This window comes from Zingiber officinale, unplaced genomic scaffold, assembly GCF_018446385.1.
Source record: "Zingiber officinale cultivar Zhangliang unplaced genomic scaffold, Zo_v1.1 ctg113, whole genome shotgun sequence".
Taxonomy (NCBI): Eukaryota; Viridiplantae; Streptophyta; class Magnoliopsida; order Zingiberales; family Zingiberaceae; genus Zingiber; species Zingiber officinale.
In genome coordinates, this window is record NW_024589815.1 from 80483 (window position 1) to 94136 (window position 13654).

At 42.2% G+C, this 13654-nt stretch overlaps 1 protein-coding gene across 5 annotated transcripts; it reads right to left on the reverse strand.

The window, feature by feature from the left end:
• Positions 1 to 3463: 3463 nt before the first annotated feature.
• LOC122035818 (probable ADP-ribosylation factor GTPase-activating protein AGD11) lies at positions 3464 to 8508 on the reverse strand. Of its 5 annotated transcripts, none has more exons than XM_042594942.1 (8): positions 8386 to 8508; positions 6921 to 7014; positions 6289 to 6364; positions 5487 to 5650; positions 5213 to 5414; positions 5023 to 5139; positions 4849 to 4944; positions 3464 to 3896 (listed from the first exon to the last, which is right to left on the reverse strand). In XM_042594942.1, exons 1-8 carry the CDS (start codon positions 8426 to 8428, stop codon positions 3615 to 3617), a joined length of 1074 nt encoding a protein of 357 aa, XP_042450876.1. In that variant the 5' UTR covers positions 8429 to 8508; the 3' UTR covers positions 3464 to 3614. The 5 variants fall into 5 exon arrangements, with proteins under 5 accessions (XP_042450876.1, XP_042450877.1, XP_042450873.1 ...); XM_042594943.1 differs by having other exon boundaries at positions 6289 to 6330; positions 8203 to 8507; XM_042594939.1 differs by having other exon boundaries at positions 8203 to 8507.
• Between the last annotated feature and the right edge of the window lie 5146 nt (positions 8509 to 13654).

Below are 13654 nucleotides of genomic sequence, written 5' to 3' on the forward strand. Positions count from 1 at the left end.
CAGGCTCAGCCTCTTGATATTTTTTAAAGGTCGCTTGGGAGACTGCGAGAGACTCCTGCAGAGTTTTCAATTCGTCCTTATGCTTAACTGCCACGGCCGAGCGGCTTGCCTTCTCGCCGTCCAGCTGCTCCATCAACTCTTTGACTCGCTGCTCCAGGCCCCGAGGCTCGATATTCTTCTTCTCCAGATCGGAGATAGTTGTCTTCTTCCGCTCGGTCGCCAGGCTTATTTTTCGATCAAGTGATTTGACCTGTCGATCGAGCTCGGATAGAGTATGCGCCTGGTCGACCGTTTTCTTTTGCTCCGCCGCCAGCAAAGATTGGGTCTTTTTGAGCTCCTTCTGCAGCTCGGCATATGATGGGCCTTGGGAAGGAGCGCCGCCCGAACTCCGTAACCTCTTGAGCTCCTCGTCCACCATCGCCAGACGATTGGAGACAGCAATCTCCTTCACCCATCTCTGACAAAAGAAAGATTGTTAACAGTCGATTGGAAAGAATGCGTAAAGGACTTGAGAAATAAACTTACCCCCGTGGCCTGCTGCATGTGGCTGTTGGCCAGATTGCTAAGGGGGATCATTGCGACGCGCGCCCGAGCGTCGGCCCACATCTCGGCTAAGGGCCCCTTCATTGTGATCATGTGCTCGGGCGCGGTTGGCTGATCGGCCTCGGACATTAATTCCTCGGTGGGGAGATGCAAAGAGATCCGGATGGTACGATGTCGACCGAGGGTCGTCTGGGCAGAAGCCGGGAAAGGATCGGAGGTCGGCGCAGACATCTGGGATAAAATGGTTGAACGTTGGACTTGGCGAGGAGCGGGCGGAAGGGAGCTGACGGGTATAGCCTCCAGAGGGTCCGCGGACGCCCCCAATTGGGAGGGGGTCCGATCGGACGAAATAGCCTCCATCGCTGGGGCTTTGCCGCGAGAATCGGCGGTGGTCCGCTCGGATGGCTGGACGGCAGAAGTGGCCGATCGAAGCGGCGTCTCCGGTCGGCGCCTCTTTTGTCGAAGAGGGCGTTCTTCCTCTGGGGCGGAGCCTTCCTCCCAGACGGAAGGCTCTCGACTAGCAGTTGCGCCAGCCGCTGGCTCCGGGAGAGAAGCCTGAGCGGCCGACTCCCCAGCATTTGTGTCGCTCTCCCCTTCATTAGAGCCGACCGGCTGAATGCCAAGCGTCTCTCTCTCTTTGGCCGCCGCGGCCTCGAGCGTCGCCGCCTTCCTCTTCAAAATTCCAGCAATCACCGACTCCATGACAATGTTTGCTGCAAGGGAAAAAAGGAGAAAATCAGTTAGCAATCAAGGCAAATGTACAAGCAAGATTCTTACCGAAGCCGCTCGGGAGGGGGGTCCTGATCGGACTCAGGCTGAATATGTACATCACCCCTTCTGGCAGGAATTTATTGATGTCAAACCTCAGACCGGCTAGCATGTTGGCGGCGTGAAGATAATCCGGTCGGGTCTTGAATCTTCTTAGTTCAGGGGAGGTTGGTGCTCCGATCTGCCACTGCGTTCGGAAGGGGGCCCGCTCGGGCATCCGAAGGTAGAAGTAGAATTCTTTCCAATGCTTATTGGAAGAGGTCAGTTTATTGAAGAAAACTAAACCGGGTCGAGCCTGGAACATATATGTGCCCAGCTCGGACTGTTTAGGGTAATAAAAAAAGTAGAAAACCTCCGGTCGGAGGGGGATATTGTGGACTTTAAACAGGACAACAACGCCGCACAAAAGGCGGAAAGTGTTGGGCACTAGGCTTCCGAGCGGAATGCCGAAAAAGTTGCAAACTTCAACGATGAAGGGATGGATGGGAAATCGCAGACCGGCTGTGAACTGGTAGCGGAAAACACAAAAATTGCTCCGCGCGGAGGTTTGTGTGGCCGAGCGGAGGGGGAGGGTAGGATAATTTCAAAGTCAGAGGGGATATCAAAATTTTCCATCAGAATATCGGCGTCGCGCCGATCAAAGCGCGACTCCAGGGTAGTATACCATGGGCCGAGAGTTTGTTCTTAAGGCTGAGAGGAACTAGCCATTATCCAAGCGGACGAAACCAAAAAAGGCGAAGAGAAGCAGAGGACAGAAGAAAGAAGATGGCAAACGAAACAACGCCCCGAGGACCAAAACTCGGGAAAAGAAAGGCAAAGAAAACACCAGAACCAAAGATAGAACAGGAAAAGAGCCTTACAGAGAAGGAGGATCGACGAAGAACGAGGGATCGTCGGAAAAAGAGAACCGAAGCTGCTGGAGCACTGAAACGCCGAAGGAAGCTTCTGGGCACGCGAGAGCAGAAATGCGGCGAAGGCGGAGAAGGCGAAGGATTTATAGGGTTGAGGCCGAGCGGCCTCCACCGTCGGATGCAGGTCACGGGAATCGAAGCACGCATCGAGCCATCCATTTCGAACCGCCTCGATCTCGTCGGACACCACGCCGCCCCCGTACGATGACGGCAGCATCGCCACGTGGCGTTCAGCTACTGGAACGCATTTAATGAGCGCGTGCTCGACCTTAATGATGGAGATTGGCGAAAACTTCGAAAATATACCGAGGAATGTTGGCGTTGACTGGCGTTACAGCTACCCCCGTGGGGGCTGAGTGGAGGATAGTTGCATATAGACGCCACTCGGCGTGACTGATGGTCCAGTCAGTCGGACTAATCGCCTCCTTCGACTAGACTTGAAGGGGAGGCAAGTGATCCGGCGGTAAGGACGCGGGACCCCCTTTGAGGGGAGTCAACGCCACGTGGATGTTAAAGGTCAAACGGCCGACCAGAAAAGGGGGAACGACCGGCCGACCGGGGTTTAAGCTGAATCAAAGACAACCCGACGGGTACTCGGGTTTCCGACGCTCATGTGAACAAGGTCGTCGGGGCCAAGCGGGTGGCCCGCTCGGCCGAGGCCGAAAGCAGCAATGCTGTGAACAGTCAGCCGAGCACACGATCGGGAATAGCCCAAGCGGACCAGTACCTTCGTCCGATCGGACGTGATGGGACTGCCGAGCGGCCGGGAGCTAAGCGTGGGGAGAAAAGACAAAAAGACAAAGGAACAGTTTCTGACAGCAAGCATGTTCGAAGACCAAGCCATGCAAAAGTCTATGACGGAAGGTTCTACTGTCCCATCAGAGAGGTGCTCGGACTGTAGCAGTATGGTGTCAGACAAGCTCCTCTGACAAGCCCATACAAAGGTATGGTTAGAGGACATGTATTCGCCTCGGTATGTGTGCATGAGCATCTTCACAGCTCTATATAAGGATCCTCACACTTCGACGAAGGTACGCGATCACGCATTCTCGCATCTTCGGAGCCACTTCATAATTTCCTCTTGCCTGACTTGAGCGTCGGAGGATCGTCACCGGGAACCCCTTCCCGGCCCAACTTCTTTGCAGGTTCACCGGAGATCCCTACGACCGGCCGGAGATCCACGTCATCAATTCGGAGAACGCTACATGCCCAACATATATTGATTCAGTGTTCGGACAGGATTAATAGCTAAAAAGGCACTATATTACAACACAATCACTAAACAATGTACATCATGCTACAACTATTAACTCATGCAGTTTACTCAAACTGTCCCTCAAGAAAATAACGAAGAGTTCATGGCAAGAGCATGCATGCACCGTACTCTCCAATTTATTGACTGAGAGGGACACATTCAAGTTCAATCTCCAACTCACCACGTTCTACATTTTGAAGTCTCAAGGTAAGCTCCTGCTTTACTATGCCATCGACAAGGGATATTATACTATCTTTTACCAAGGTATTGTCTTCCGATGCTAGCCATTTCCCGAGCTGCATAGATTCTGAGATGTTGGAGTTTTCGTATGCTTTGGCTGCTGCTACAAGTGGCTGGATGTCAATCTCAGCCTCCCCCATGCGGTCGTCAGTAGAGAAAGTGTCCTTGTCATACACTTGCTGCAACGAAAAAAAATGGTCAGATGATACTTTTGCATAATTGAATCCGCAATGTTAGTCAGCTAAATGCATCTGTAGGTCTGAATCAAAGCATAGAAGAAGCACCTTACTTTTTCAGTTGAGTGCATCAGTTGCCTCAAACTGGTATTAGGATATCATTTTTCTTTCAGAATAAAAGGTTCACCTTGCAAGTGATTTTCAAACTTAAAACTTGGATTATGTTCATTGTTTAATAGAAGTCCAAAGTAGAAACCAAATAATGTGGTCAGATATGGCAATCTTTAATGTTCAACATCTCATAGTACAAATATTTTTCAAACACGTTTATCGTTAATAGAATAAGTTTGTCTTGTACTAAGTTATATCTAACACATTTATCTAACATTCCCCTCAAGCTGCAGCACGAGTATTATATATACCTAGAAAATCTCATTAGTAAAAGAAATCAAAGAAAATCTCATTAGTAAGAAACGTAGACTAGACCTAAAATTGCAAAAGAAACATAATAGTCACACGGGAGTGTGAAAAGAAACTTAAAGTTACGGGAGCACAAATCTAATGATCCCTTTGATTTTGATCAACAAAGCTTTGGACATAGTTGGCGGAGGAGCACACAGTCAATGATCCCCTGTGCCTTAGATCAGGAAAAAAAAAGCCTTCCATCTCAAATCCACACGTTGATAGAACAAGCAGAAAAAGAGGAAAAAGATGAAGAGAGATCTCAAAAATTAATTGTCTATCAAGTGGGTCTCTCCCTGTAGTGCAAATTTCATCAACACAGTCACCAAGGGAAAAGAAAAACATTCGAGATCTTAATGGAAAGAAAGATATTTTTAAAATGCGACACAATTATTTATACAACATGGTATAAGAAAGACAAAAAAGATGCAATTATGTAAGATAATTTGAAAAAGAAACACATTGTTAAGAGCAACGGCATAGTTCTACTTACCAGTTTCAAAGGTGGGATAGGGTCTGGGATTGACAACATTAGTTTTTCATTCCATACTGGGTTCAAGTTGCTCTTTATCACCCGTGTTTTCATTGACTGTAACAATGAAGTCAAAGATACTTGTTAAAGTGAACTCAGCATTTCAAATATTTCTATTGAAAAATAATGTCTTGCCTGGTGTCCCAAGCTCAGAATAACATACGGATCACTTGTCACCACATCACGAATAGCTAAGTTGGTGCCCCTAATCACGTCGACCTTAATTAATCCAACAAATTCAACCATTCCCATCTACAAAATACTACTTTGGTTACTCCAAAAAAAAATTCTTTATACCATTTGACCAGATACATTCAATTCATACCATTTTCTTTATAGATTTATGTTCAGTATCCTTTCTTCTCCAGCTATTACGAAATGCATGACCTAGACCATGGCGAACACCAGTATGTTGCTTCTCAAGGTGCCTGTTACTTGGAGCATGTTGCAGCAAACATGCATTATTACTAGATATCATATATCCATCTATATTTGAGCTTGAAAACTGTTGAAGCTCATATTTTCTCCTGAGCATAATTGTATAAACATTTAGATAATGTCAAAGTATGATGCAGAAACTAAAACCACAAGAAGTAGACCTGATAAAATCAGATCGTTCTTCAATAGAGGAGTCTGGTCTTGGCTTCCTAATATTGTCTGGCAAAAAGGCTTCATATCTCATATTTACAGTACCATTACCACCCCCATCGATTACAGAATCAACCTGTTCATTTGTCCAATCATCCAACTTCACTGACAAGACCTGTTGAAAGATAATGGAATAAATAAAAACAAAACTTGAAAATGATTAAAGAAAAGGGCATAAATATCAATTTGAAACACCAACAATGCTAATCCCAAACTTGGATCGAAATCATGGGGTCTTGCATTAGGCTATGGTGACACCATAAAGCTATGCCAATCAAATAGAAGAACCAAAATGTTCAAAATGTGGCTTGTTATTATTGGCAGCAAAAGGTGAAACGTCACCTCGACGGCTCTTTCAGGGTGCCCCCCCCCCTGCTAGAAGGAGGGTAAATCACGGAAGGTTTCGACCCGCAACAACAGCACATGCAAGGAGGGGTTGAGACAACCAACATTCCACACTCGCTGAGAATTAGTAATACCCTTGCATGAACCAATTGCGCTAACCCGTGGGGGCGATGTGGCTTGTTATTATGCTTATATGCAATGTTGGCCTCATTTTAGTAAATTACCAATTTATCTAAATCTTCTGATATCTTACCACTTCACTTTATTTTGATTTTTCATTTTTTTTGTTTTGTGCTATGCGGACTTTGTATGTTACACAGCTGTACTAGATGTAAACTGTATTGAAAAAGGTAATGATAAACCAGCAGAAGAGAAAAGTTACTCTGAGAACATTCAGCATATTATTACCTTGGAAATATGAACTCCAAGACCCCGATGAACTCCAGAACACTTGATACAAATAAATACACCTAGATTTAGTGATCTGTACATAAATATATATATAAAAGTATAGTCAATACATAACACTCAGTAACAAGAGGACTACCAAACCAAAAATGGGATTTAACCACTAGTCAAAAAAATAAGCTTTCAGCTTAAAAGAAAATATCAATGCACAAGATATTGTTCATAAATTTTACTACTAATAGCCTAAAAAAATCTCATAAACACATAGGTAAATTGGTAATAGGGAACAAAGGCATCGCATGTTGAATCAGGGAACAACAAGTTCATATTGGTCCACATTATTGGAAAAAAAAAATTAGAGACATTTTGACATTAACCAATAGTTTTGACCAATTACTAGCAGTATATAGTGGTAAATTTACCAAGGAGATCTGCTTAGTACCATCAGCTATCACTAATTTATACATCAAACCTCAAGTTAAATATGGGAGTTAGGACCAGTAAAATTATAAATAATTATCATCTAATAATGGTGATAATCAAGATGCACTCACAATAGTAAAATAAACTATTTATGTTCTAAAAAGAGAAAATCATAAAGATCTCTAACCTATTCAGGCTCAAATACTTACACCCATTTTGGGTCTGGAGAACCACAATCAGCACAGTATCTATTGCTTGGTTGATTCACTAAAAGTTCTAACCTTTTTCGGGGAGTTAGGGAACCTGTGAAAGAAAATAAAGACAAAAAAGAATAAACAAAGAAATTGAGAGGAGGACCAAGACAGATAGATCCACAATATACTGCTACAAGAAAAAAGAATATTTTCTTCATTGAGAGTTTGAAACACTTATCATACCATTAATTTCTTTGTCAAGATACTAATATACTATCGCACTAACCATGCAGATTGTATATACAAAATTCAGCTATAAAGAGATGGTATGGTTGTATGATAAATTTCTAGAATTTTGAATTAGTGTCATGTAAGAAAGGTTTCAGCTAAAAGAAAATTAAATAAAAATAAAAAATTAAAATTGGAAGGGAAAAAACAACAATCTAAAGGTAGCCTGGATTTTAATTGGCTTGAGAAGACGATATTCAATAAATAAAAATAATGAACTTTGGATTGAATTATATTAAGCAGTTACTGAATTTATCAGTTTAATGGCTGATGAGATTTATATGCTTCACGACATGCAACCTAGAACCCCTTTTTTTTCCCAAAGAGAACTTTCAGTGACCTCATGGGTAATCCATGCTTTGTAAGTGAATAAGTGCTGATTCCGTTTTTTACCAGCTTGATGGATATGAATCAGGAAATTTACAATGGAAAAAAACATTTAAAATTGTTTGACCGTGCAATAATCTCTGTGACTAAGCTAACTTGAATGTATGGAAATACTTGTACCAAGTTTCCGTTGTTTCCTTGGCTTTCATCCAGGCCTGCCGTCAAGGTCAATGAATAATAGCTACCAGGCCAGATGTAACTAATCAGTATAAAAAAATGCAATACTCGATCCATTAGTTCATATGATGGCATCCGGACCCATCGCCTATAACTTGGAAATGGATTTGGTAGGGCATGAACAAGGTTCCCAACTTATATTTTAAGGGAAAAAATCAACGTAATTAAATTGTTTTGCAACCCAGTCCAAACCCTCGAATTAAAATTTTTAAAACATTCATTTGTCGTGTAAATTGAGAGTTGAAAATCCTCAAAAAAGAATACGAAGAGAAAAACAACAAAACACGCAGCAGATTCCTTATCACCACAATCAAGATGGGAAAGAAGATCCATAAACGCATAACCAACCCAAAAAAAAATCAAACAAGCATTATAGGTCAATCAAATAAACGATCGATCACGAGGCAAGGGGAAAATTTATATAACACAAAATAGAGGAACGAACCATTAGAAGCGCCGGAGTTGTAGAACTCTTGTTGGGCAGACATCATAATTGAATGCCCACAACCACCTCATTCAACCACTCTCTCGTATGGATCGGAACAACAATTGCGTGATACTTATCTTCTAAGATCGGAACAACAAATTCCAATCTAAAACGAATTAAAAAAACCTAAATTTCTTGTACCTGCGTGTTGATGCATCGGTGAGAAGGAGGCTTCACCTACCATCCAAAATAAAGGATTTGCTGATTTGAATCAACGACATTGCCTCTCCATTAGATTAAAGCTACCGGAACAAAGCAAGGAAATTGGTGCGATGTTCCTTCCGACACTTTATTCTACTCCTTAATTTTTTTATTATTATTATTTTTTAAAATATATTAGTTACTAAATTTTAATGATAAAAAAAAATATAAATAAGAAAATAAAAAGGGTGGAAAAGAGAGTTAATGGATTGGCGGCCAATGCACGATTTCTATAAATAACTCGAGTGGGCCCACTTTGTGGCTAACGCGTCGTGGAAAAGGAGAGGTGGAAGGGTGAGCTGTCATGACCAACTGGCTTGACTAGGCGGCCTTGACGTCTTGGTTGGTGAAGAACTTGTATTCTTTTTAATATTTTGAAAATGATAATATTAATCGTATACATGATATTAATGGTGTGAGATATATAAAATGATAATTAGTCAAACGCCAATAAGATAATCACATGTGTAAATATTTTAATATTTATTTAAATTATGCATCGGGAGACCTATAATTTGTTTTATTTGTTTCATATTTAAAAAAAACCTTTTCTTTTAAAATTAACCAAAACTAATTCGAATTCATTTAACCTAGTGATATGAAATCTATGCATAAGCATCTCTGCAAAATTTATTATTAACGGTTCTTATGGAACTTATACATTCATTTGCATCTCCAATCTAAGTCCTAAATTAATAGTAATCACCATAATTATCACTTAATCAACAAGTTTTTTCGATCGTTAGCTTGCTCTCCTATCATCTCTAGCTTCGGCGACCACGACCTCTCCCTCGGCTCCAGCAGCGGCGCATGGTATTTCCTCAGCTCCATCATGCTATGCAGCGCTGTTGACCAGTTTCATCATGAATTCGTGTGGCATTTTCTACAAATAGTTAGGCAAAGATTGGACATTATATGAAGAAAAATGATATGCTCAGGGAAAAAATCTCAAAAAAATTCTTAAGAATAGACATATAAAATGATGAGGTCTACATAAAGTAAAATGGTGGGCCATGAATTTTATATGTTTATCCTTAAGCATTTTTTTGAGATTTTTTTTCATATATATATATATATATATATATACAAACATGTTAGCCTACGGGACTTCAAAAACGCGCCTGTGCGCGACGTGACGATCTGGCACTGCAGACGTGGAAAATCACTCTTATTAACAAAAGCAAAAGTCCACGTGAAGCTTCTCTTCGAACAAGACAGAAGGGTCGAAGCTAGGGCAAGCCGCGCGACTTTTTCTTTTCGTTGGCTTCCTTCCTCCTCGCGCCGCTCACCTCCCCTCGGTCGCAACTCCTCCGAAGCACCCAGATCGTGCCCCTCGTCGCCTCGCGCGATCTCTCTCGACACGAAGCTTCCATATCGACTTTTGCTTTTCGTTGGCTTCCTTCCTCACGCCGCTCACCTCCCCTCGGTCGCAACTCCTCGAAGCGCCCAGATCGTGCCCCTCGCCGCCTCGCGCGATCTCTCTCGGCAACCCTTCGAAGCGAAGCTAGGGCACGAATTTTCCAGATCGTGCACCTCGCAGCCTCGCGCGACCACGAAGCTTCCATCTCCTGCCCCTCACAGCCTCACGTGACCACCAACCCCTCTCTGTAAAGCTAAATGATCTTGTATTACTCTCTGTGATCTGTAATGCTTGATTTTTTTTCTATCTCTGTTTTTGAAAAAACAAGGACCTTTGCCTTTTCATGATTTTCCCCTTGACTACGATACCATTCTGTAGCTGAACTAAATGTCCATTCTTCTTACCCTTTGGCTAAAAGTCTTACAAAGCTGACTACGATACTCTTCTGTAGCTGAACTAAATGAGCTTGTTTTTTATGGATTTCATTTGTTATCTTTGTGTTTTTGTTCTGATTGCATGAATAGCATTGAAGTATCACTCTTACAATGTTTTTTCTGGCTATTTGATAATGATATGAAGAATTTAATTTCATCTGCATCTGAAATTTTATAGCAATGGGTGAAAATCATGTTGAAGATCAGTTATACATTCCTCAAGTTGCAAATGAGCGAAAGCCAAAATATGGGATGGAATTCTCATCAATAGATGAGCATTTTTATTCTATAACCAATATGTACGCGAATCCGGATTTAGTACAAGGATAAATAGTAGCAAGAAAAATAAGATAACAAATGAGGTTGTGTGGAAAACATTTGTATGCTTTAAAGAAGGGCATACGGATTATCAACAGAATAAACAAGCAAAAGGTGATCAACGGACAAGGGAAAGAACACGTGGTGAAGTTAGAACTGGTTGTAAGTCAAAGATTTCACTTATCAAGAAACAAACTGGATCTGCATGGGTTGTCACTAATTTCACGGAAGGTCATAATCATCCATTATCAACTTCTTCAAAGGTGCATTTGCTACGCTCATATCGTCATGTTTCAGCAGCAAAAAAAGCATTGACTCAATGGTTTTCAGAGGCCAATGTGCCAACTTGCCAACAAATGCGATTATTGGAGATAGAATATGGAGGGCCCGAGCAAGTAGGTTGCACAGAAAGATATATTAGAAATTTTGAGAAAGAGCTAAGGGATAAACAAAAGGGTATCGATGCTGAAACATTACTCGAGCTATTTGCATCTGAGAAAGAGAAAAATCCAGCTTTTTTCTTTGAATACCAGACTGATTTAGATAACAAATTCAATAGATGTTTTTGGGTTGATCATGTATCAAGAACGACATATAGTGTATTCGGTGATGTGGTTGTATTTGATACAACATATAACACTAACAAATATGCGTTGATTTTTACATCATTTGTAGGAGTGAATCATCATCACCAGACAATTATATTTGGTTGTGACTTTATAAGTGATGAGAAAATTGAATCTTTTGTGTGGCTGCTTAACAAGTTCATAGAAGTCATGCATAAAGATGCACTAAATGTGATTATCACTGATTAGGATCCTGTTATGACAAAAGTCATTGCCCAAGTTTTCCCTCAAAGAGTGCATCGATATTGTTTGTGGCGCATACTGAACAAATTTCCAGAAAAATTGCATCCTTTGACTTTTCGTGACTACTATCAAAGTATAAATAATGTTATTAAAAATTCTACAACACCTGATGAATTTGAGCATTCATAGGAAGAGGTTATCAAGTGTGCTAACTTAGAGAAAAATGATTGGTTATCTTTGATGTATGAATTACGACATAAGTGGGTGCCAGCTTATTTTAGTCATGTATTTTGTGCTGGAATGTCAAGTAGTCAGATATCTGAAGGCTCCCATGCATTTTTTAAGAGATATGTCTCAAATAAAAATTCATTGGTGGACTTTATCACCCGTTTCAATAGGGCACTGAAACACCAAAGATACAATGAGTTAGTTGCAGATTATATTGATATGAATGAGCATCCTAGAATTAAGACAAACTAGCCAATGGAAACTCAAATGGTTAAGTTGTATACGAAAAAGAAATGGGTGGAGTTTCAAAGTGAAATGAGTGAGAGTCATGGTTATTATGTTCAACAAGTATCTATGGGAGTTGACTCAGTGGTTTATCATGTGATGAATTTTCAAAGTAGTTCTTGTTGTAGCAATCTAGGTGCCCTAAGTTTTGATGTTTGGGCAAAGGTTTAAGTTAGGTTTATTGTTGTATTTGATATGCATTGTGAGTGTGCAGGATACAGGTACAACAAGGAAAGTCCAAGGGTGAGTCTTGGCGGTGTAAGTCCAAGCATGTAGTCTTGGCAACGTAAGTCCAAGTGTGATCTTGGCAAAGGAGGAAAGTCCAAGGATGAGTCTTGGCGGAGTAAATCCAAGCATGTAGTCTTGGCAACGTAAGTCCAAGTGTGATCTTGGCAAAGGAGGAAAGTCCAAGGATGAGTCTTGGCGGTGTAAGTCCAAGCATGTAGTCTTGGCAACGTAAGTCCAAGTGTGACTTGGCAATGGATGAAGTCCCGGAGGCGCGACCTCTTGGCAAAGGAAGACCCGACAACAATGACAAGGCCGATGGAAGCTCTAGAAGGCAAGACGTGAAGGATGGGGAGGCATCCGAGGGACGCAAGGCTGATGGAGGAGGCTAGAAGGCTAGGTCTAGGTTGGTCGGGCGAGAACGAGTGCTGAGTGAATGTACTCGAGGTGAAATCCTAGAATTAGGGTTTACTGTAGTAGTACTGTAGCGTTACTGTAGCAGTCGACTGGTGCAAGGACCAGTCGACTGGTAACGGGCAAATCAGCTTACTGATTTGTTCCAAGCTCTATAAGAAGGAGCTTGGGATGTGTAACGACCCGCCTTCTGGGTACTAGGCTGTAAGGCGAATCGCTACAGTTATTGCTAAACTATACTGTGCGGAAAGCTAGGCTAATTAAAATTTTTCTACTAAACTGATCAAAACTTAATGCTCTGGGTGTACCTAGGAGTTGTACACTTGCTAGGGGAGACAACCTATGCCTCCCGGATGACCTGCTAGCTGTAATCAGGCATTTCAATCGATCCACAGATCGATTGGGCTGTCGGATCGATCACGGATCGATCCAGCTGATACTCGCACGGAGGAAGTCTGGATCGGTCGGCTACCGATCCAAAAGCTTAGATGCGCTGGATCGGTCCGCCGACCGATCAGATCCTCACCGACGGCCGGACCGATCGCTGAGCCTCCGTCGATGTGTTGGGCGCAGATCGGTCCGATCCAGAGCACCCGATCGGTCGCAGACCGACCGCCACCTCCATGTCTCTGTTGCGCTCGATCGATCGGCCGATCGATCCATGAGGATCATGAGATATCAGATCTGTTCGATCGGTCACCGACCGATCCGGACATAGCTGTGCCGATCGGTTCGAGACCGATCGTAGTTCGATTTCGAATCGAACTCGATTTCACCACAGGTTGTGCCAAGACTCCACCTATCAACTATCCCATGCATGATAACTATTCTAATAACATGTAATAACAATTTTAGACTTAAGCTAGAGTAAGGTTCACTGGTTCATGGCATTTTAAGTCACTAAACACCTTTAACAATTGAAAGTGTATGAAAGTAAAAATTGCTAGAGTTCTAATTGGTTAAACTTGCTAAGTCCCCTAAGGACCTTTGATTCCGGTTCCTGCCACACACACCATCTTTGCATTGCCCTCCAGCTTCTTCTGCTAGTCCATCTTTCCTTTACCTTTATCTGCAGTATAAGGAAAAGTAGAATCTGTAAGCTTAAAGCTTAGTAAGAAACCATCTACCTCACAAAA

Coding starts and splice junctions, on each gene's coding strand:
- LOC122035818 (XM_042594939.1), bottom strand. CDS start 8,248: ATGATGTCTGCCCAACAAGAGTTCTACAACTCCGGCGCTTCTAATG. Junction 5,651..6,288: donor TTGGAGTTCATATTTCCAAG/GTAATAATATGC, acceptor ATCTTTCAACAG/GTCTTGTCAGTGAAGTTGGA. Junction 5,140..5,212: donor ATAAATCTATAAAGAAAATG/GTATGAATTGAA, acceptor AGTATTTTGTAG/ATGGGAATGGTTGAATTTGT.